This window comes from Streptopelia decaocto (assembly GCF_964273445.1).
Source record: "Streptopelia decaocto genome assembly, chromosome: 5".
NCBI lineage: Eukaryota > Metazoa > Chordata > Aves > Columbiformes > Columbidae > Streptopelia > Streptopelia decaocto.
In genome coordinates this window covers 15,761,120-15,784,697 of record NC_138659.1, presented here as the reverse complement: position 1 = coordinate 15,784,697, position 23,578 = coordinate 15,761,120, and the positions used below count along the sequence as shown (strand labels likewise).

At 40.6% G+C, this 23,578-nt stretch overlaps 1 protein-coding gene across 16 annotated transcripts in view; it reads right to left on the bottom strand.

Moving 5' to 3' along the window:
• Positions 1 to 477: 477 nt before the first annotated feature.
• The window catches only part of PRRC2C (proline rich coiled-coil 2C), a 70,773-nt gene continuing 47,672 nt past the window's right edge, over positions 478 to 23,578 (bottom strand). For 6 of the 16 annotated variants that reach the window (XM_082054585.1, XM_082054577.1, XM_082054588.1 and 3 more), the window contains exons 23-34: positions 20,392 to 20,481; positions 18,601 to 18,702; positions 14,292 to 14,496; positions 13,151 to 13,354; positions 12,348 to 12,469; positions 11,639 to 11,775; positions 9,398 to 9,632; positions 8,821 to 8,943; positions 7,034 to 7,252; positions 5,890 to 5,993; positions 4,026 to 4,152; positions 478 to 2,376 (exon numbers count right to left, since the gene is read on the bottom strand). In XM_082054585.1, coding sequence (XP_081910711.1) covers positions 2,116 to 2,376; positions 4,026 to 4,152; positions 5,890 to 5,993; positions 7,034 to 7,252; positions 8,821 to 8,943; positions 9,398 to 9,632; positions 11,639 to 11,775; positions 12,348 to 12,469; positions 13,151 to 13,354; positions 14,292 to 14,496; positions 18,601 to 18,702; positions 20,392 to 20,481 — 1,929 coding nt within the window. In that variant the 3' untranslated portion in view covers positions 478 to 2,115. The remainder of the gene's footprint in view (positions 2,377 to 4,025; positions 4,153 to 5,889; positions 5,994 to 7,033; positions 7,253 to 8,820; positions 8,944 to 9,397; positions 9,633 to 11,638; positions 11,776 to 12,347; positions 12,470 to 13,150; positions 13,355 to 14,291; positions 14,497 to 18,600; positions 18,703 to 20,391; positions 20,482 to 23,578) is intronic. The other 10 variants (XM_082054589.1, XM_082054583.1, XM_082054581.1 and 7 more) reach the window with 8 other exon arrangements.

The window sequence follows — 23,578 nt, the reverse complement described above, 5'->3', positions numbered from 1 at the left end:
AATGGTGCGATTTGAATGTGTGGTGGCGAGTGTGTGTTGTGGGAAGGGAGCGGGTCAGGAGCAGCTCAAGGAGGGAACATCCACATCCTCGGAAGGAAACCTCTTGCTTTTAGCAGCCTGTAGTCAGAGAAACTTGCTGGGCTCATCCAGGTCTCCTCTGATGAGCGGTTCCCCCTCTAGGAAAGAAAACTTGAGTCTCCAGCAGCAGGCAGCTCACCGACACGCTGGACAAGCAACGTCTTGCAAACCCAACCAGCGGGTCCTTCCAGAGCTACGTGGAAGTCGTGTTCTGCGAGACCTTCACTGGAGGACGAGATCAAAAGTGCTGAGAGAAAGAGAAATAAGCTCTTTCAAACTGTTTTTCTATAGAAGTCTGTTTTCTCACGGTGTAATACCCACTCCTCGCTTGGCACACGGTGTTCAGGCGCTCTCCTCGCATCCTGCAGCACTGTGCTAATCATGAGATTACCCGGATACTTTATTTAGAGAATACTTTATTAGTTTCTGTAATCAAACCCATGTAAATAAGACCGTACATATTTCATACAGTGCGTTACCCCTGTACAAATGGAAAAAAAATTAAGTTTAACATTTCTAGACCAATATGGCTGTTAATTTCTGTACAATGCCAACTCACACTACAAGTGGGATACTTTTTTCCAAAGTTGACATCACAGCTAAAGTTTCCAAAAATTCAAATTATATATATATTTATATAAAAAGATAACCAATAGCGATTCACTAGGCATCAATAGCAGCAACAGCCTTTCCAGCTTCTGCAGTCATTTGAACAAAATTATACACATTAGACTTTCAACTCACTCTTCCTTCCAAAAAAAAAAAAAAAAAGTAAAAAAAACAATCCCAGAAAAAAACAGCAAATTCTGCTACTGATGTGGTACCTGGTGCTTTTTATTAGCTTTTTCAATCATTGTCTCGAAAAAAAACCTCTAGAATAACATTATTAAAAACAGCTCCAGAATAGCACAGTCACTACTACATATCATAAGCAGGTACAGGATATCTTACATTCACAGAAGTATCATACAGTACTGTCCTACAGCTAGAATACTAGAGGATACAATTAAAAAGGCATTTATTTGACTTGATTCTACTTTCCAGCACACTGTGGGCAAGGAGGTGGTGCGATGCAGCTCTGATATAAAGAATGCACCTTTTTAGATAAAACTCTCTTTAATCCGATAAGGTTTCTTTTATTCTTGTGGCGCACTGCTCAGTGCTCGTTGCTGTATACAGACATAAGCTGGAAACCGTTTAAAGATCACTCGCATCATATAAAGACAGCTGGACAGAGGTGAACAGAACAAATTCGAATATTGATGCAATGAACCTTCCAACTCCAGAGGTGAATGACTGAGGGGGGGGAGTGGGTGTAAAGAACACAAGTGGCCAAGTAGCATTTTCATGTGGTGATCTAAATACAGTATATTGTCATCCAAGAAGCAGCAGCCAGCAAAGCACTGCCCTCAGAGGGAAATTCAACATCATCAGCGTTACTCTGAGTGTTACGGTAGGTTAGATGTCGTGTGGCAAAGGCAGTTTTGCCAGCGATATGAATCCCTCTGTTTAGAATAAGACAGAAGCTTCTTAAGTTGCTAAAAACTTAACACACGTTACTTGGCCCAGCACCATCTTCAGATCTGCATTTCTCATACTCATGGGTTTATAAAAAGATAAATAGCAGCTGAAGATCAGAGCCTGAAGAAAATAGAGAGTATTCATCTTGTCAGCCTGGAACATGCCACCCCAGCCACCTTCTTCCCCACTGTTGCCATTTCTCTTTTTTTTTTTTTTTCTCTCCACTCTGGGAAGCATACAGGTGTGTAAGTCAAAACACGCGCACACGTGTAGAATGTGCACACACCAAAAGCAGCTTTCGTGCTGTTAGAGAAGATACAAGCCCGAAGAGCCCAGAAGCTCAGCTGGATACGCAGCAGTTCGCACCCATAACTGCTGACAGCTTCCATGCCCCTTCACACTGTTCAGAGCCCCGCAGGAGAGAAGACTCTTGTCTCATCCTTTGGGCTACGAGTTCATGCTGCTGTCACCTCACCCGCCCTCCCCTCTTCCCCCGCCTCCACAGAAACACAGCCTCTAAGATTTTGTCTCTTCAGTTTTGATTGCCTGAGGTTTGATTGGTCCAGTTCTGACAGGTTTCGTTGCTGCAGCAGGCGCAGGGGGAGGCTTCTCCTCCGCTTTGTCCTGGCAGACTCCCGAAGAGTCAGGAATTGCCTCGGCGGGTTTGCTTCCATTCTCCTCCACTTTCTGTGCTTTGCCTCCCATGGGTTTGCTCTGCTGCTGCTGCTCCGAAAAGAATCTCTGTGTGGACTGTAGCACCTCTGCTCTCTGCTTTGCCTTAAAGGGAGAAAATACGTTTACTGAAGAGAGGACATTGGAATAAGTGACTTCACAAAAGTATTTCCCTAAACAAAAGAGGAAGGACTGACCACAGTGGCCAGACTTTCTTAGAAAGGCAGGGTCCATCCAGTTGCTTCCTAGCTGTCACCACATCTGGGTGCTTGGCTCCTCAGCAGTACTTCAATGTCATGCCCAGGTTTCCCTTGCTCCTCCTAATACTCACCCCAGAAACGAGGATCAAGGACAACAGTTTGAAGCATTATTTAACATCTTTTTATGCTACTATTATTGTGAAGCTTAAAAAGTATAAATGCTGTCTACAGGAGGTCCGTGCCAGCTGCCGTCTCTCCTGCCGCATGGTCTGGACCTCTTAAGGGCTGTATCACAGCAGCAGAATCTCATCTGAGCACCCACATTTTTCCCCCTGTTGTTCTGGACACAGACGTCAGAGTCCTCAACGGGGATGCAACTGAACCTGGTTCAAGGCTGTGTTATACGTAAGATGAAGCCTTAACTGCTTCCCAATCAAAGCAGGCGCTCATTCCAGGGAGCAGAACGTACTGCTTGGCTTCCTTTAAATTCCTCCTCTGAATCCTACTGGCAACCTTGACTTGCACCTGTTAAGTTCAGCCTTTGTGCTTCTATGTTCCAGTTCTACACTGGACCTTCCATTTGGCAGTGAAGCAGGGTGCAAACCAGATGCTTCAGACCAAGCACTTGGCTTTTCTGCCCAGACTCAAGCAAAGCAGGAGATGCATTAAGAGTTCAATCTTTTGGAAGCAGCATGATCAAACCCAATGCAGTCAAACACCTCTTTTGAAATGAAAAAGGTCTATCTTATACAAGGAACCACAACCACAATAGAGACATTAAGCTTACACATACCTCTTTAAGTATTTATGCTTTTTACAGAAAATGAGGGAGGGGGAACAAAAAACAAAACCCAAAACTAAAACAGCAAAAGCTTGTAGCAAGAGGTCGTGGCATTAATACTGTGTAGCTGCTCAGAGTAACTCAACCAGCAACAAAAAACAAACCTATGAACTCTGGCATGCAGGACTGCAACAATAGTCTGATGTTACTGGAGCCAGATGGACACCCAAAATCTTTTGCACTGATTTCAGCCGTCCCCTGAGGTTAAGGCTGGGATGCTGGATGACTTGATCAGATGTAACCAAGTGTGACAGAATAACTCACATTCTTCTCAGCAGTGTTTGCAGGGAGAGTCAGAAAACCAGGACTGCGTATTAGTATGTGCTAAGATTGGCTAGATTCAATTCATAATATGGTGATCAGGACATAATGATCAGGTTTTGCAGGACAAGGTGCATTACAGCTGCATGGGCAAGTCAGCAGAAGCAACCAACCATCTGTTTTACATCATTTGCAACTTGTGTTAAACTCCTTAGTGTGCACAGAACTCTCAAAATTAAACACACCACAAAATCTGCACTACTAGTTAGCAAGATCAGAGAGGGGTTTTTTTTTGCCTTCATCTTGAAATCATTTTTCTCATGCCATTTCATTTTAAGGATTCCATCTTATATCTCCCCATGATAAAACCTGAGGAATCACAACCGAGTTAAAGTCACCAGGTTACACAGAGAACCAGATTAGTTTGTAGGAAGGCAGCACCAGTCACCTACCTGTGGTGCAAACTGTGCAGGAAATGGCTGTGTCATTCTCACAGCAGCAGCTGCTGACTGAAACTGCTTCTGGTAAACAATGCTGTTCATTTTATTGGACTGGTTGTTAGGACTTGTAGAACTGGCCCTAAAGAAGAGAACACCAGTTAGAATCACACTGCTCTCATCAAAAGAATGTTTCTGCCTTTAGTAACAACTAAACTAGAAATTCAGCACTGGAGTGAAGGGCAATCTCTTAGAGAACCTGGTCTCATATTCTTCTGTACCTACAGTTAGTTTCAAATACAAACAACTCAGAACTTAAGAATACATAGAGAAACTATCATCAGGAATATTTAGGTTACGGAAAGACCCCAGGGTAGTCTGCATGGAAGAGACCTTTCCCTAAAGTATTCACAAGACAAATACTGACGTTAAAAGTGTGTTCCCCTTCCCCTCCCTGCTCTCTTACATTCAGTTGTACTCCCCCACACTGTTTGCTCCGTAGTGTCAAATTCAGAGCTTGTCACAACAGGCATTAAGCACGCACAGCAGAAGCTGCAATGTGCAGCTGCTTCCACTCTGACCTCTTGTCAAATGTTTCAAAATGCACTTGAACAGATTTGAAGAATTCACAGAAAATACTCTCCCCCTATTTTATTTGGTTAAGAACACAACCCTCTATTAAAAATCTTAAGAGGTCTTGAATGACCATGAATTAAATGAAGCCTGAAAGATTATCAGGGGGAAGGGCACCAAACAGCCCTCAAAGAAAGAGTGAACAGTGTTCTTTGGGAAATGGACCTTGACTTGCAGAGAGTTCTCATGCAGACTGTGTGGGTGATTCACTTAAAGTAAAATGAGCAGCAGGGCACTGGTGGTAAGGAAGCCAGAGCTAAACTCAATGCATAACAACATTTTGTAAGCTTAAAGCAGTCTGTGTTCAGTTTTCACTTTGAACCCTTGAGACCTATTAGTTTTCCCAGTACCTGTACACTTAAGAGCAAAAGCTTATGATAAGCCCTGCTTTGGTTGCTGGAAGAGCCATCTCGTGTAGAATCTGAGATACACCATCCAGTTACTTGCTCTAAATGCTGACTAGCTTGCGAATTCAAATGTTTCTTCTTCCTCATCCCTTCACTTTTTTCTTACGTAAAGTATTGGAGGCACAACTTCAGCACTGCATGTAGGAGGTCAAACCCTCTTTTCTGCTTCACCAGAAAAGCCTGAACATGGTCAGTCTGCTACAGTGAGAGCCACCAAACACAGCTTCTGTGCATGGCAGCACAGCTTTTGAGAACAAAATGATCTTGAAGCAAAGTTCCAAGTTCCTTCAGCCCACTAACAACTTCACCCACTAGCAGCCCAACAGGTTTACCATGAAGTGCATGTGAACAACTTTCTATTAATTCTGACAATTAATCAAGCAAACCTGTGAGCAGCTTACTAATTTCACTTGTGAGAAACTTATAGATCTTGCACCAATTCTTAGGTCTCTAACAGAAGTGTTGACACAACTAAGATGTAAGCCTTTAAGTGTTTTTACTTTAAGCACCGCAGCTAAGAAAATATCTTAGGAGTTCTACCCAAGTACAGCTTCCCTGCCACTTCTTTGTTTTCCTGGTACAATCCCAGGTCATTTTAACATGACTTGTTTGGCTTAACTTAAAAATATTTTAAACATTGTATTTCCAAGCTACTTACTTCCAGTCAAGTATAGCAGATCAGATGACCTACTGGAATGTTGCTTTTAGGCTAAGATTAAGCACTGTATTTTACATTAGTAGCCTCTCACCTCATACCTTTCAGAATTAGCTGCTCACACATGACTAGGCACATTTTCTAGCTCTGATTTCAAGGCATTTTGAGTTTAAGAGAGATTTACCGGAAAGGACTGGAGGTTGGAGTAGTACTTCTACCAGTAACTGGTGGTGTTCCAGGTTTAACATCAATGCCACCTCCAAAGGCCTTCAGGTCCATTTCTGATATCTGAAAAACACAGCAATTGACATGTTAGTTCTTATTCAAAGAAAAATTACATTTACTAAATGTCAGCTTACCTCACCTTTTTCCCAATGAAAATAGATCAGTTACGTGGAGGTGAAAGCCAGATTGCAAAACAGCTTCTTATAATTAAGACAACCCCAGCAGCATAAAAACCTCTGTGTACAATTTTCCTGCACCATTTGGCACTTCCAGCAATGGTACTAGATTTCTAACTTGATTTTCCTGCATAATGAAAGGGGATTTGTGACTCATTTCACATATTTTGCCCTAAAAAAATGTTTTGGGGATGAAATTTCCTTCTCCATCCCAGGTACCACATGAAACTATTACGATACAATCCTGAAAAATGCTGAAGTGAGAAGTGTTGTAAAATAACCCAGTTCTATTAAAAAAAAACCCAAAGGCACAGCAAAAACAGAGCTGCCATTCATGAAAGAATCTGCAGACTAAACGGAGCAATGAATCCTCATGTTATTTTGCAGATCCACTCGACAGAATAAATTAGTCTGGAACAGTATCTGTCCACACACAGCCATGAAACAAAACGCTAACGACAGGTCAGTTTCAAGCCAGTGGCTGCTTTAAGTTGACTTTCTTCAGTAGGAACATGATAGAACCCTTAACACAGGACAGGAAAGTCACCTAAGGCCACCATCCCACTGTAGCTCTTCCTCTTTTCTTGTTGAAATGAGTGATCATTTTCCAGTGTTAACTGTAGCAAGAAGTACACTGCTGCTTGGAAGATGGGTTCATAAAAATTATAAAGGTAAAAGGGTTTGGACAGATCCTATGAAGCAAAAAATCTGCATGCTGCAAAAATCACTATATACTCTGGTAAGAGAGCTTCTACATTAAATACCCTACTAGTCCATGATTAAACTTCACTGGCTTTTCTACCTTCCCCTCCCTACCTTTCAAGGTCAATGCAGATGCAAGAATCAAAACAGGTTGCCATGCTGGTGCTATAAATCAGCATATAGCTGTGCTTTGTACTATTTTTTGTACTGTAGATTTACTGTTACCTTTCCAGTTGCGGCAATCATGCTGTGTTGAGTTCCTGCTGGGATTAATCCTCTGAAAGGCTGGGTTACTTGTGCAGGTCTGCTTAAATTTTGAGCCTGCGCTTGTGGTGGTGTGTGCTGTAGTGGCGGCTGTAGAGACTGGGGTAGGGCGATCAGCGGCTGTGCTGTGGATCCGAAGTTGGGCAAAGAAATCTGTGATCCTGGCAAAGGTACTGTCACCTGCAAAAAAATACAAATCCACCAGTAACATATACAAGGGCCATTATTTAACTTTCTTTACTGCTCTATGATTTCAGCTACGTTCAAAGTAAATGGCTTAATGAGTTCAAACATTTACTCAGAGAGCTGAAAGTAAATAATTTATTGTTTAGCCTGTCTTTATCATCAGTTCTAGTGGCGTTTGGGTCTTTGCTTTTCAGAAACAAAGTTACATGGAAAGGTACTAACTCCAACATCATTCAACGTGATTTCATGGTATGAAGAAGTAAATTTAATTAACCTCAGAAAACAAAACTGGAATGAAACAGCCAGTTGTTATGGTGTGATTTTCTTTTTTTTTTTTTTAATTTTTTTTGAACTTCAAATAATTTTAGTCATTATAAGGACAGTGCTTGGGATGAAAAGTAGATTTTACTTTCTGGGAGTTCCAACAGCCAGCATTTCTGAGCTTAAAAACAACCAATCAACCAACCATGCCCTGCTCCTTGTTTGGATTAACAGGGAGTGCTGTGAGCTGAAAGCACCACAGAATGGTAGTGATAAACGTGAAAAGACCAGAGTGACCTGACTGGCAGAACCTGCTGCATTTCCTAGTCTGACTATCAATCCACAACCTGCAAAAATGATATTCTGAATGTGACTAGAAGAATGATATATTCTCCAGATGTGAAAGATTCACTAAGGTTCTACTCTGAAGGATAACAGATTAAAAGTATAGAAGCATCCAAGCTTGAATGCATTAAAAACATAAACCCTTCTATAAAAGGTCCTTAAAACTTTATTCTAGATTTTCAATAAATGAGATCAAATTTTTTAAGACTTTTTCAGATATCGGTCTTGACAACTTTTCATGGACATGAACTAGCCTGTTATGATAAACCATCCCATTATAAGCTGTTTTTTTTTAAAGCCACTTACAAAAAAAAAAAATTAATCAGAAGATGAACTAAAAAGCATCCTGTGAATACAATGGAATACTTACACATAGCAAATGAACAGGTCTTTCACAAAAGAATTCAGAAGACTTAAAACTGCTGGAGTTATTTTATATACCACCTGACACAGGTTACTGACTTGGTTGTACTGTTTGTCTATATGATCATCTATCTGCTGACTTCTCATTTGTTTTCTACATATTTGAAATTGTTGATACATGTAGCGGCTCCGAGGTTTCATTTCCATGAGACTTGGTGTTAAGAATTATGGCTACACTAAGCACCTGGAGTTTGTTCCTCTCTCCACCATCGCTAACCCATAGCTGCCCCCACAAAGGCTGCATATGCTGCAATCAATTAACAGCATCACTGTTCCAACTAAATCTTTGCCTGTCACTGGAAAAGGAAGAGAAGGATGCCAGAGACAAGTGATCAACATGAACCTGTAGGCCATTCAACTTCTCAGCAATTCAGTTTTTCAGTGCTGCTGCAGTAGCTCTCCTTTGCTATCAATTTTCAATTCTTGCATTTTAGAAGAATTAAGGATTATTTCAGCCCCCATCTCCATGCCCACCCCACAAAAAACATCACCGACAACATGCTTTTAAGAAGTATACAATTTAGGAAATTTACCATGCCATAGTTTACCTGCTGGAGAGCGCTGGGAGACTGTGCAGTGTTGTAGAAATTGCTCTGGCCAGGCTGTTGAACTTGTCCTGAATACAGATTTGAAGCCTGGGTGAGTGTAGCTCTGGCCTAGGAAGAGCAAAAGACACCATTATATTAAGAACACTTCAGAGAGCAGTTCAGAGACAGCATGGCACCTTATTCTGTATTTCAACCAGTACAGTAGAAACCACAGCATAGCAAGCTGACAACCTGAAGGTTTCAGGTGGTGATAAAGTTCTCATTTGCAAGTGGCAGAATAGCTGTGTATCACCTACCGTAACAGAAATTAAACCTGAAGTTCCAATTAGCAATAGAAGGGCAAGGAGCCCTGTAGTTTGGGGAACATTCCTCAGAGATTATGCTAATGTACCTTTATGAAATTAAAAGAACATTCTCTTCCAAGAGTCTTAAGTTTGCTGCCACCTCGACTATCACACAATTATGACAGAGGTAGGCTTACCCCAAGCTTGAGCAGTACTTGAATTATCACTGCATTGTCTGTATCAAACCATTAAGTTTTGCATTTTGGAGCACTTCCTACCTGAAGAATGTGTGTATCGATAAGCTGAGAGCCTCCCAATCCTGAAGCTTGACCAAGCTGATGTTCGTATAAGATAGGGATAGGTTGTGTATTAGAAGTCTGTTGAAAAGCCAGGCTTGACTGTGCCTTTGCAAGCTCCTGGTGTTGCACCGCTGGGAAGTTGTGTAAGGCTGTACCAGACAGAACTACTGGTGACGGCTGAGACAAACCGCTTTGCATAAAAGCTTGCTGGGATCTACAAGAGATTGAAGCATTATACATAAAAATGCAGACAGAACTCAACAATGAGCCACCAAAAAATAAGAACATGGGTTATATTCCTCAAACAGAATTAGAACCCTTAGCTCTATTGAACAGATTTTCACATGAGAAAGGTAGATTTTTATAGTCACTCTGCACACTATAAAGTAACAGATGCTACTTAAGGTCACAAGAAAAAATGACTAGGCTTTTTATTTAAATCTTTAAGCACACTTAGCTATGTAGATGTGCAAGCCATAGTAGTTTTTGCATAACTTACCTGTAATATACCAAAGCTATTGGTTCTCAGTTCCTGTGCTATAAGGCAGAATGGTGGTAAAGTACCACATGTGAGTAGTTCCACCTAGTCATAAAGTAAACTGCTTTGTTCCCTTGAGTTCACAGATCTCCATAGTCCAATTCTGAATACTTACAGGTTAAATCACTAGATGCTGACAACTGAAGCTTCCAAATGAATTTTTTGGCTTCAAAACAGCAACACAGACACACACCACAGCCTTTAATTTTAACTACATATTAAATTCCATTGTCACTAGCACAGGGAAGTTGCAGTCTGTTTAACAGACAAGAACAGTACAGCGATGCACCACCAACGGGTTGTTTCAGTCCGTCACACTTATTCATCTAAATGTTTCCATTCAGAGCCCAATGAATAGCCACCTTTGGACTAAAGAATCAAGGGTGTTTAAATAAATGCCTTTCTCAAAGCTCCTCAGCTCAGAGGAGAGTGTTTTTGATATAAAACCACTTTTCACTCTATCACTTGGGTGGTATGTACCAGCATAGCACTAGTCCTGCTCATCTGTTAGCATAGTGGCCATGTGCTTGCTGGCCAAAACACTTGGGTTAATTTTGTTCTGTACCTTTTCTTAATTACAAAACATTCTTATAGTTGCACTTTGAGCACTAGAGAAACTTTTCCAGAATGTCTGCAGAGGACTGTCTTCAATGTAGCCAAAAACATTTTCAGAAACTTTTTGTTGTTGTTTTTTCTTGTTTGTTTTGTTTTGACCAGTAACCTGTACATCTCAAATCTTATCCTCCTCTGCACCTTTAAAGATGTGGGAAAAGTATTTGGACTCATAAACAGCGCAACCCAAAACTCCATTAATACTGGGTTTGTGCGCGACCAGATCAGCCAGCAGCATTTATTTAATCTGGACTGCATGCCAGACTGATTGTGTTTCTCCAACTAGCCCACTGTTCGCAACAATTTTTGTCAGCTGTAGCAAGACAAGCAATATTTGGTCCAACAAAGTCAGCCATGAACAAAGTCGGGATACACATGTAGTCAATTAAACCTTCTTTGGCTTCAGCCTTCTACAATGCAACGAGCAGGTTTTTCTACAGCACACGCAAAACCTGTAATTAAATTTCCAAAGAATCTTTCTCAAAGTGAAACTAACAAAATTGGTCAGAATTATACCATTGTTGAATGAGTTTTGAGAGGAACTGCAAGAAAACTTTGGAAAGGCTTAGAGTGGAAATTTGGCTATCAATGCCATTTGAGAGATACTGGTCTGCCTATTATGTTTTAGAGCAAACAAAAAACATTTCTTCTAAAATGTACCTTGCTATCCCCTATGCATCTGAAATCAAGTTTCTACCACCTATGGGGTTCAAAATAGTATTTTGAAGTTTTTCAAAGGCTCCAATGTTGGTCCGATTAGAAAATAAATACAAATCACTGAATGAAAGGGACAGACTCCTCTTTGCTTTTCTCTTCGTATGAAAGACTGATGTTTTCAGTTTTTTAGCCTCATTTCCTAGAGAGATAAGTATTATGCAGAATTTTTGAACCCATGATTTCACAACTACATCTGTGCAGGCAGACCAGCCAGACAATCCAGACAAAAGAGATTTTGGGGAAGGCAGAAAGATGAGGCAGCTATTGAGAACAGAACACAAGTCAGCAATGAAGCAAGTTCTGTAAATTCTACCGCTTAAAAAAACCCAAAGAAATCTGCATACACTACCTACCTATAGGGTTGTAAAGAGGAGTTAAACAACTCCTGGGCTTGTGAAACAGCTGGTGCTGCTCCTAAACTCAGCTGAGCTTGATGCTGTCCTTGTAGAGGTGCATAGATGGGGATGGGGATCTGCTGAACTGAAGCAGGCTGCATAAAAAAAGAAACCATTAAATATCCGAGGACAAAAGTCACAGAGAAAAGCTATGGTTAAATGTGTGCCAGGATTTGTATAACATTATAAAAAGTAAACAAAGAATGTCAAATCCCAAGGCTGCACACTTGCTCCCATTCAGAAAACAACTTTCTAGTTAAATTTTACACTTTTCCTTGCAAATAGCCAGCAGAAGCTGAATGTATCATTTAGATTTGCGTACAAAACAACTGCACAAGATTGCATATAATTTTGTGCTACAAAAGTTGAATAAGCCTGTGCTAACATGGCCACATAGAAAATTCCTGTGAATAAGTACTTTTACATAAAGTATATTTGTGAGTGAAAGCTTATTATCTCTGCTTTCATGACAAATGCTTTCATTCTCAGGAACAGCAGAGATCAAACATCATCTGCATGCACCAGAATAAAATGGCAATGGCAGGCATGAGCTCATTTTTGCAGAGTCCTACTCTCCTCTGCCTCCATTAGCTCAGCAGTAGAGCTTTAAAGGCAATATGGACAGGGAGGGGAAAAAAAAAAAAAGAAAAAAGAAATCCCCAAATACCTGAGAAAGCCCTGGTTGAAAGCCTTGCTGCTGGGCCAGAGAGGGTGGTGCCAAACGTGCATGTTGGGTATTGAACAGATGACTTGTATCCATATAAAATGCTGGGATTTGAGCTGCAGTACCTCAGGAAGAGCAATACAATTAGTACCTGATTCCAAAAAACTCCTTGCTAGAAAGGTTTTAATCAAGAGTTAGAGATGCAGCCACCCTCAGTACTTGTCAGTGTCACAGCTACCAGAGAGACTGGGAAAGAAACAGAACTAAAGAGCCAGGTGCCTAACCAGCTTTGGTATTATTTCCAATTCACCCCAGAATCTATCAGGCTTGCATACACATCTTCAGTTCCATGCAATTCTTGGGGGATGACCAAGAGATTCTGGCTAAAACAGGAGTTTTGGTGAAGGGTGGGGAAGCACATACTATACTGTAATGTAATTTAAGTCAACTATGTGTAAGGTTTTCTTTAAAAAAAATGCCATGATTCTAAACTATTGTAACACTTTAAGAAAGAATTCAAGACTTGGTCATTCTTGGTCTTAAATAGTGATTTAAAGTCTGCAACAGAAAAATGGTACATCAAGAGATTCAAATTTACTTTCTTCAATAAGCTAACAACAGCATTATCTTGACACTCATAGAAACATTCATATTTAGAGTAAGACACAATTTGTGAGTATTTGCTTAAAGAATGCTCTCCATCATTCTCTCTTTACTGCAGATAAAATCAGAACTGAATTCCACTCTTCAGCTTCAGAACTCCATAAAAAGCACATGCACGGCTTCTTGGCCACAAACACTATTACCTGCTGCAGACTGAGACACATAGACCTGGGGACTTTGCTGCTGCTGGGCAATGAGGGATGGCATGCAGCTCAGCTGGGAAAAGTGACTCGCAGAAGCCAGGCTGCTGGTCTGCAACTGCTGTGGCTTCACTTTACATATATTAGGAGGGTCTGAGGTGCTTGCAGTCTTCGTACTCAGTGAAGAGGTTGTGTATGTTCCAGCTCCTAGAAGGAAAGAAGCAACTGATACATCATAAACCAGCTAAAGATATTGCAAGGCCTCATCTTTCAGTGGTCAAAGCTTTGGGACAGCTATGCAAGCACAGTCACAACTGGTAAAGAACACTGAAACCTGATGCAGCTGTTTCCATCACTGTAAGATGGACAGAGAGGACAATTCTGTTTAGTTCACTATAGGAAGTGCTGCAACCATAATACGTCTCCCTCCTCAAGTATAGGAGCATATAAAAATACTGAAGTAGACATCTTGGTTAGTTATGCAACAAAATATTGCAATGTACGGTGGTTGTGAGTCTCACGGTTGACAGCAGAGTGCCAAAAAAAGGCTTCTTTCAAACATTTCAGCTGAGATTTGGGCATGCATTCTAATATTCCAAGGTCTGAAGATATAACCAGATATAGCACCTTTTGCTTGCTACAAAGAACCAAGGGGGAAACCAGCACTGTTTGTGAAGAGCATCTGGATATTTGCTCTGCTTAGTGCGAAGGGCTTTCGGTACAAGCTGTCAATGCTCTGACTCCAAAAGAAAGGCCACAAACCAAAGAAAGACTGCAATTAGTTAGATATCAGAACTATCATTTGCTCCAAAATCTACTTGCTTGCCTTCATTCAGCTGAACAAAATGAAACCAATAAGGCAACGAACAGGAGAAGTTTACCTCCTCTTCCGAGTCCATGTAAGTAGCACAGGCAGAGAGATGTCATCTTAATATTATTTTCAGCTGAATGAAGTGAAACAGGCAAAGTAACTCCTTGTTAATTAAAAGGTATTTGGGAAGCTGCTGTCTAGATCTGACATTTCATACTAGCATAAAACTTCTGTTAACTTTGTGTTAAACATAATTCCAAAGGCAATCTGACCTCTTGAAAAACATAACCAAGGAACAATTCAACAGGATTATACAACCTTGACATCTGGTACCTGATAGTGAAGTTGTTGGTGTAACTGAGGCCACAGGAATAGGAGGCATTGAAGCACTAGAGAAAGAGCTGTAAGTACCACTGCTTGGCCCAGCGTTGCTGCTGCTGCTACTGCCACCAGTGATAGGAGATGCTGCCGAGGTCACTGGTGAACTCTTCTCCCCCATGTTTGGGGAATTCTCCCATGCTTTGCGTGCAGACTCCATCTATTTAAAAGAAAACAAATTCCCTCATCTATTAGGAAGTTTCAACTAGTCAAAGAGTCTTCCTCTTTTAACAGTTTTTTTTAGTTCAAAAGGCAATTCAGGCTTCATGCGAGCCTCTTTTTTAAAAGTCACCATAATCGTGCAACTCTGTTCATGCAAAAAGCATACAGCCTTAAATTGGAGCTTCTTATCTGTTCCAGCTGCACACGTGCACAGTTCATCATCTTAACATTCAATGCTCAAAAGAGGATTCACTCACACTAATTTGGCTTGGTTTTGTTTGACATGAAGAGCAAAAGACACAGTGAGCAAAAAGAAAGGTAAAAAACCCTCTGAATATTTTCATTAAGTCCTTTACTTACAAGTTACTTGGGCCATTTACATGGAACAGCCCCTTGCTTACTTGATAAATCATCCACTTTGACCACCAAAAATACCTAATGTACACTTCAGTAAACATGAGAGTAGTCAAGTTTAGATTTCCAAAGCAACTGCTGTTCAAGAAACAATCACGAGCTGGCACAGCTTGTGCACACTGCTTTACATTAATACTAAAAATGCTTCATGCTCTCTATTTCTATAACAATTATAAGTTTAAGTCTTGCACAGCAAGAAAGATGAAACTTCATTTTAAATATTGTATACACAGTTATTTTCCACTTAAAGTGGAAAGAACTATTGTTTTACTGCAGCCAATAATGACCTAATTATTGCTACATTAGACACACAATACCACATCTGAGTTGTGACATTTTTGAGGGACAACTGAAAAGGAAATAATATTCAGACTACACTCACTAATTTAAAGGTTCAAACACAGCCCGTGGACTTCTCTACATCCTTCAGCTGTCCCCAGCTCAAACAAAAGATTCTGCTAGGAGAGCTGGATGCCACAGGCTGAAATCGCTCACCTGCAGACTGTAACCTTCTCAAGGCCAGGTGCTGTCTATAACAGTGTATGTAAAGGGGCAAATACATGCTCACCAACAAATCTGACCTCACTGCCCCCTAACTCAACTTGCAGTCTCTGAAAGTCATACCTTCAACCTACTCTGTTTTACATGAGTTAGGCACAGTCCGGACAGACCAAACATGACTTAAGTTTATTTGTCTAGATGCTTCAGAAGTGATCAAAAAAGCAAAGCAAATATTGAAAGAAGTGAGTAACAGGTGATCAATACACATCCACACAGAAAGTGGAGATCTGTATTACTCAAGGGAGTAAAAGGGAAGGAGGAAACCTTTGTTACACATTAAGCTGTTTGGAGGTAAGTCACGTATTTTCATTTTTGAGACCATCTTCTCCAGCAATCATTCTCAGTTTCTCCACCACAACATTCTCCTCCAAATTGTTCTGATTTTGGCAGACAGGGCAAACTATAAAATTTATTACTAATCTACTGGAGAGGATTTTGCTTAAGGTGGAATACAGGTAAGACTACAGTCTCCTTTCTGAACACCACAGGCTCTGCTAAGACAGGGTAATGGTCTTGTTCTGCACTGGTATTAGGAGAAAGTGAAGTACCACCTGTGAATGTCTGAATACAGAAGGTGTAGAAGTTCTATGTTCAAAGAGATTCTTGATGTTCTAGAGAAACTACCAATAGCAAAAGCTTGAGTTTACATATTGTATTTTGTCTTCTATTTTCCAATTTGCAATAAAAGGCATAAAACAGAATCCTAGCAGCTTTGCTTTTAGACAGCTCCTTAACAACCTCTGACTTCTGAAGCCAGAAAAAAAGATGCAAGAGCAACTGGTACTCCAGGAGTGCCTACACAGCACCATCTACAGACCGGACCTGAAGGAGTAAGAGGCTCAAAATTGAAGCTGGGGAAAGTGCTGTAATTTTACTGCTTGTTTAGTTATGGGAAAAGAAGAGCACAAGCTGGAGATCATGGTTGCTCGAGGCTTCTCTTCACCGGTGACACATTTGGACCTTCGCATCGCAATAATGGTCCAGTACATGTTACCCAAAAACTTCACAGGAGGTAAAATACCAGTGTGCATATCCTTAAGTAAGACAAAGTTTAAGTGATCAGGAAAAAAAGGGGAAATGTGTCAGATTCTGGACCAGATGCCTACAAAGGCATTTTTGATGGAACCTCAGAACATGGAAAAGGTCCAATCAGCTCAGTTTCAGATTGCTTTGACTTTCTTTTACTCAGTTCCTTACCTACCAGCTAAGTCCTTAAGAGGATGTCTGCCTTAGTAAAGGTGTCTTTAGCAAGTTACTCCAAGGAGATGTCAACAAGCCTTCCTATAAGAGCATCTTATACCTACACCTTGGCAGAATGATGCCAAGTAGCGAGAGCAATTGTGGCTCAGCTGCCCTGCTGAGTCTCCTCACAAACAGCTTTCTGTCACAGAGGATGAAGGAAAGTGGAGAGGCAAGGATTATTCCTTTATGGAGGCAGAGCCTGGAGATTTTGTTCTTTAAGGAAATGCTTTCCTCTCTGCTGCTCCAAAAGTATCTTTTAAAAGAAGCAAGGATTATATTGAAGAGGATGACAAAGAGCAGCTCTGCTCTGTCTGAACCAGAAGGCCTGTTGTGAAAGTGATAATCTCAGTGCATGCCTCAGGAGAATCTTGTTGCCTTCGGCATTTGCAAAATGCTCCAGGTAGAGCTCCAGTGGCTAGAATAGAGAAATTAGAGACAAAGCTGCTTCCAAATGCCTTTCAATTCAGATTTTGGTCAAAGTGTTCTTCAAAACAGCCTCAAAACATGGATCTTCAACATATTTTGTTAGCACACATCCAAGACCTATCATCCACTGAGAAAGCAATCAAATCACTGACACCGGAACAGCAGGATGAATGACACAAGCACTGCAATTTGCTTTGGAACTGAGTGGTGTCACATTCTTTGCAGCATCATGCTATAGTAACATTCCTACCTGTGTTACATGTGAACCAGATATCCAGCTGCTAAACAGTTAAGAGACTGCTATTTTAGAAAAATGCTTTTAGGCACCAGAAAGTCAGATTATGGTATTTTATTACACAAGAATGCCACAGAAAACCAGATTTTTGTTAAATTACTTGTCCCTCTCCAGCCCTCTCCCCATTTTTGGTCTATTGTTTCAAAGTGATGTTACATTTTTTTCAGAAAATAAAGCATTAACAAAAGAAAAGCAAAGATTCAACAAGAGATCATTAATTGTCATCTGTAGAGAACACGAGCAAGCAGCTGTCAAACCACAGCAGTGAGATGCAGACCTCACTGGGATTGACAAGCAAGTTTCTCCAAAATGTTAGTTTCTGCATTTGATCCCTAGTTTCATTTCCTCTTTTAAAAATTTAGAGAAACTGAAAGTTCAAACATCACTCTCCCTGTATACTAGCAGCAGCAACAATATTTCCACTGGTTCTCTCCTGCAGTCACAATCACAAAGCAGATCTCAAACAACAACAAAAAAAAAAGACCAAAAACTTCTAAAGAAACAGTAGCAAAGCTAGAGCCCAACTCTATGTTAGTGAGTTATACAATGCACACAGTTCAAAATCCAACAAAACGGGAAAACACCATTCAAAATGTTCTACACACTCGCTCTACACTGGAGAGCAGAAAACAACAGAACATTTTTAACACAACAAAACACACTCTGACTAGCTGATCAAACTGCCCCTTATAGACATCAACACACCACCTACTTTTCATTATTTAGAACTTTAGCCATCCAACTCAAAAACACATTATCACTGCACCAAAATCTTATAGCTAAGAAGAAATGAAGCGACTCCTTACAGCCTTTAATAACAGCCCAGGCACCTTACTTTACGCTTAACTCTCAAGAAACCCTCAGAGTCTTATAGTTTGTCATGAACACTATGGTACAATGCTAAAATGCTAAGATTTTTGTTTCAGGGCAGTGGGAGCCAAGATTGGTTGAGATGCCAAGTGTTAATGCAAAACGGGGTTAGAGATTTATAATTTAAATGCATCCTTTGATAGAGTCTTGTGTTTCAGCCATCCGTTTATATGCGAAAGCAGTTCAGCAGAGGAAACAAAGGAAGGCTCTAAAAAAAAGGTTCACCAGCAAGTTCTCCATTAACTTTTTCCCCTGCATGCAAGAAAACGACCCTTAGAGGGATGTGGTACATACCTTGAGGGTGAGGTCGACGGTAGCGGGAGAAACTGGAGTTAGGCTGGAGCTCTGTTGTAGAGTCTCCCTCCTAGGGAGGGGAAGGGTGTGGGGCAGGGGCACCTGAAAGGCAGGCAACACACATCACATTCTAACTATGTCTACTACAAAAGCCCCAGAAAAGCAAAGCTCAAGCTTTATTAAGTGAGCTACAATTTCTTCAAGGCTTGAGCATTTGGCAGGGAGATTTTGATAAAATAAGGTGAAAATCTGGTAGGTGGGGAAAGGTCATCCAGCAGTTGCTGAGATGCTTCTCATTTCTAAGAGGCTGAAGACTAAGGTTCTAAAATGTCCATGTCTTCTGCATTAACAAATACCAATTTTCTGGTTTGGGATTTACTTTAAAGTACCATTTCAGTTTAGTGATATGCAAAAATTCTTCCCAAGCCAAGTTTGTCCCCTTTTGTACCAATAGAGTACACATGGGGGGCTTCATGACCTTGAGGTCTGAGATGCAGTTTCTGGAAAAAGGAAGCTGTAAACCTCCAAAGTCACAGGACCATGAAACAAACCAAAACAGATTTGCCCTCCAATCAGTTACCTTCTCTTTCAACTACGAAAAAGGTGAAACTTCAGGAAAGAAACTTGACATAATGCTATTGCTACCTTTGCTTAGAAAACACTGCTGGATTTCCTGGAAGTTTTAAATTAAATGTAACAAAAATACTGCAGTGACCAGTCAATTACTTCTATTCCTTTCTCCATTCAGAGCAGAGCTAAATGACTTCAACTGGATGAGATGATGCTCCTCTGAAAGACACAGATAACTGAAGCTTTGAAGCAGGTAATAGCACAGTTCCTTTTCAGCCAGGAGCCCCTATGTTGGAAATCCAACTCCAACACGCCACAGGGGAGCATACATTAACACCATTAACACTGAAGAATTCAGTCTTCAACACTAACCACCAAAGGCACAAACCACAACACCGCCACAAAATCCATCAGAAGAGTAAATTCAACAAATATTGCTTCAAAACTGCATTAAAGGATGCTGCAGTAAGTGGAAAAGCACTTAGATGGAATTCACAAGGCAGCTTCATAAAAACCTGTATGATTCTTTCCTCCCCCAATCAACAAGTGACTCAACTCTGAGCTAATTCTATGTCTGCTACTCAAACAACAAAATCCACAAGATCCAAGCTCCCTGACATGCCAGCACACTCAAGGTAAACTTGATTTCACTGTAAGTCACAAGCCAGCTGCTCCTCTCAATCGTTCCACCATGCTCACACAGTCAGGATCATCAACTTTACAAGGACTGCAAATATCTTATCTCCGTAGCACCTGAACAACAGAAAGCCTGCTCGTTGCTTTCAGAAACCATTCGGCTGCTCTCTTTATGTGCAGTTGCTGTGATTTCAGGCTACAGTTCAAAATTGCTTCATCTGTAAAAGCCGTTCTGCAAATCCCCCTGCAGAGCTTTGCTGCTGGTACCAGGTTCAAGCCCCAACTGCTGCTGAGCACGCACACCCTCACTGTGCCTATCTTGGCTTCTTGACAATTGTCCCTACACACATCTCCACTTTCTGTGCTCTTTAGCTCATTGTGGTTGTTCAAAAGCCAAGAAAATACCTGAAGAACTCCAGAACAGATCAAGTGCCATTCAGAGTATGATTACTGGATAATGCAGAGCTAGTTAACGTGAAAGAAACTCTAGTGACTTGCTTACTTAAGGCACTATTTTGTGCTTTAAAGAAGTGTGAAAATATTTTCTTGTCTTCAAAGCCAAGACGATCACTGCAATAGACTTACGTTCGTCACCAAAGTCTCCTCCATTTTTGTACTGCTAGTAGCCACTGTATTAGGATGAGAAGAAGGTGTAGTGTAGTCTGTTACAGACTCCTGTGAAGAAAAATAATTCCATTAAAATATCTCCCTTACCTAAATTAGATTTAAATTTCTTGGACAGATGTCAGCCTTTCTACAGGAGGAGCTCACCAAGCAACAGAAGATTAGAATGTCACACCAATTTTAGTTTTTTCTTAGAAGGCATGTCCAGCAATCCTAATTGCTGAATTGTACTGAGGTTAGAAGAATTCTTGGGACATTACAGCTTGTCTCATGACCTTACTATGTACAGCTGGAGACAAGTCAAAATACAGTACGTAAAGCAAGAACATATAGAGCAATGTACTGCCTGGGCACCAGACATAATGAACTGTGGTGGTGTAACCACAGAACTACAGAATGTTAGGGATTGGAAGGGTCCTCAAAAGATCATCTAGTCCAACCTCCCTGCCGGAGCAGGAACAATTAGCATTTGTCACCCAAGATGCTTTAGCCACCTGGAGGCACTTTAACCCTATGTAAAAAGTAAAATCTATTAGCTGAAAGCTTTCTGTAGCTTTAAATAAATACAGAAATTTCTTGGGTAAACATATGACAAGCAAGCCCCCCCACCCCAGATTAAAAGGAACACACAGTGATGGCTGCAATTTGCAAAACAATTTTCTTTCCTTTAAGTCTTGTCTCTGAAAGCCACAGGACTCCATTTCTTTGGATGGTGAAGTCTACCTCCAGATTTCTGCACTGGGCAGTGATTTCGAGGAAGAAAATAGCTGAAGTTTCCATTCTACCCAGAAGCTTTCCTTGAAGCTTATTTGTCACAGTTAAGTGGACCTTAATGCACTCAATGAACAAGGTCCCGTGGACCCAGCTGTAGCCAGGGACTTCTGCAGTTGTAGGTACAAACTGCCTGATTAAAGCTGATCATTGTGAACGCTGTTAGCTCTCTAGAGAATGACCTACAACGAATGAAAATGGCACCAAGTATTTCTGTGAAGCCACGTCTACTGAGCATATTCTGTACAGGCAAACAGGTGTTATCAGAACCTGACCCAGAGACTCTGTTAGGTAAACAGTGTGACCCTGGATTAGCCAAGATTAATACTCTAGCAAGCACTGCAGACTCGTCAGTTTTACATGTCTGAAGCCCAAAAAAAGCTGTCATTTTTACAGAGCCAAACACCAAGGAACTGAAAGACAAATTAGCAGCAGAACTGTCGATGAGTGCTGGACTTGCCAACACATAATGATTTTGAAAGCACAAACCACATGTTCGCCTGCTTGCATCCTGCCAGTACGATAAGCTATTAAAAACTGCACACTCAATTTACTCCTGAAGCCTACGGCAATGTCTCCTAAAAGAGCAATTAAAGCATCAAGATACTGCCAAATAACAAAGAATCTTCCTTAAAAGGATGACCTTATTGCTTCAAAACTTATTGCTTCAAAATCAAGTTTTTCAAGCCTAGCACAGCAAGCTAAGCCATAACGGGGTGAGAGAGGACACGATGTGCACACTGACTTATTTTTGTATTTATGAAGCAAAGAGATCTGTTTTTTTCCATTTAGTTATTTCATTTGCCTATTAAACTGGTGAAATATGAGATATACAATGTTTCCCACAACCCAAACTACCAAGTTGCACATTTGTATTTGATTGTAACAGGTAACCTTAGTTTGGGTAGAACAAAGCAAGCACCGGAGGCAGGTTTAATCACAAGGTCCTTCTAACGAAGTAATAACTGGCTTTTTTTTTTTTTTTTTTTTTTTAAACATGCATTACTGCATAAGAAAGAGAAATCTTTTAATATAATGTTACTAAAATTCCTTCAAGGTTTGGATGCAAATTTTACAGAGTCTCAGCACTTAAATTACTAGTTTTCTCACTTCAGAAACTTAACAGCACAAAAATGCTTTTCACTAGAATTAATAACAAACCACCATATCAGGTCTGGCGCCCTTAGAAGTATTTGTGAAATGCTGAACAAGGATGAGTTACATGCTGAACATGCAGGTAAGAAAATGTTTTAGCCATAAGACAACCATTCCATAAATGGTAGGTTAACCACAACCCCTCATTTACTGGTACATTAAGCCTAGGAATCTCCATTAGATACGGCTTACCACCGCAGCTTTTATAATTCAATTAAAGTGATCCTCCTGTACAACTACTTCATTGAAGAAACCAACTGATTATTATAAAAGAGTAAGAGTAATAATAGCAAGAGCAAAAAGCTGTATATGCTTTTTGGAGTTACCTACCTACAAGTTATTTATACCTGAAGAACAGGTGAACTTTTTATAACTACCTACTTTGCCAAAAAGAAGAGATCACAAAACCTAAAGTGACTTTATGAACAAAAGGACCCAGCAGACCTCAGAGCTGACCTTGCTATGAAGGATCACGGTATATATGGTGTTAATTAGCTGTTTGATTCATTACTGATTTATGTAAATCACTCAAATGAGGGAGCTTGTCAGATACTGAAAAACTATTCACAAGTACAGCCTGTGTCGTTTCAGACATAATCTCTGTGACACGTAGCTGTTATCAACTACCTGTGCAAACCTTTCAGTGCCATGTCCACAACCAGGTACTGATCGTCCCTGTGACCCGAAAGCTTCAAAACTTTAGAGATGGCAGGGTGGGGAAAAGCAAACGGTAAGGTATCTTACACCATTCAGAGACTTATAACACAAGATAGTCTTTACTCCAAAAATACTGCAAAACCCAAGAGAAACATCTGCAACTGCTTCAGAGCAACATGCTTATGTTCTGAACTTAAATTTCTCACCAATATGAGTTGATTTATATTTCCACAGTTTCTAAGGTAAAACATGCTCTTACTAAGATGTTTGTTTTGGATGGATGGGGTACTCTTACAAACCACCTGCTTCTAAAGGACAGTTGGCTTGACTTTCACAAACACTTAAATCGCCAAACACACTAAAGAAAGTGTGCTTTCCTGGAAGCTGAGTAGTAGTCTCTGAGAAGGATGTTAGTGTCAAAATAGAAATCATTGAGGTTTGCTAAAACTTGAACATCTGACATGCAAACAAATAGACTGAAGGTTGTCATCAGTTCTTCCCCTCTCTAATGGGCAATGGAAAGAGTACAAAAACAAGAAGAAAGCAGTTGTGATACAGTATGGGA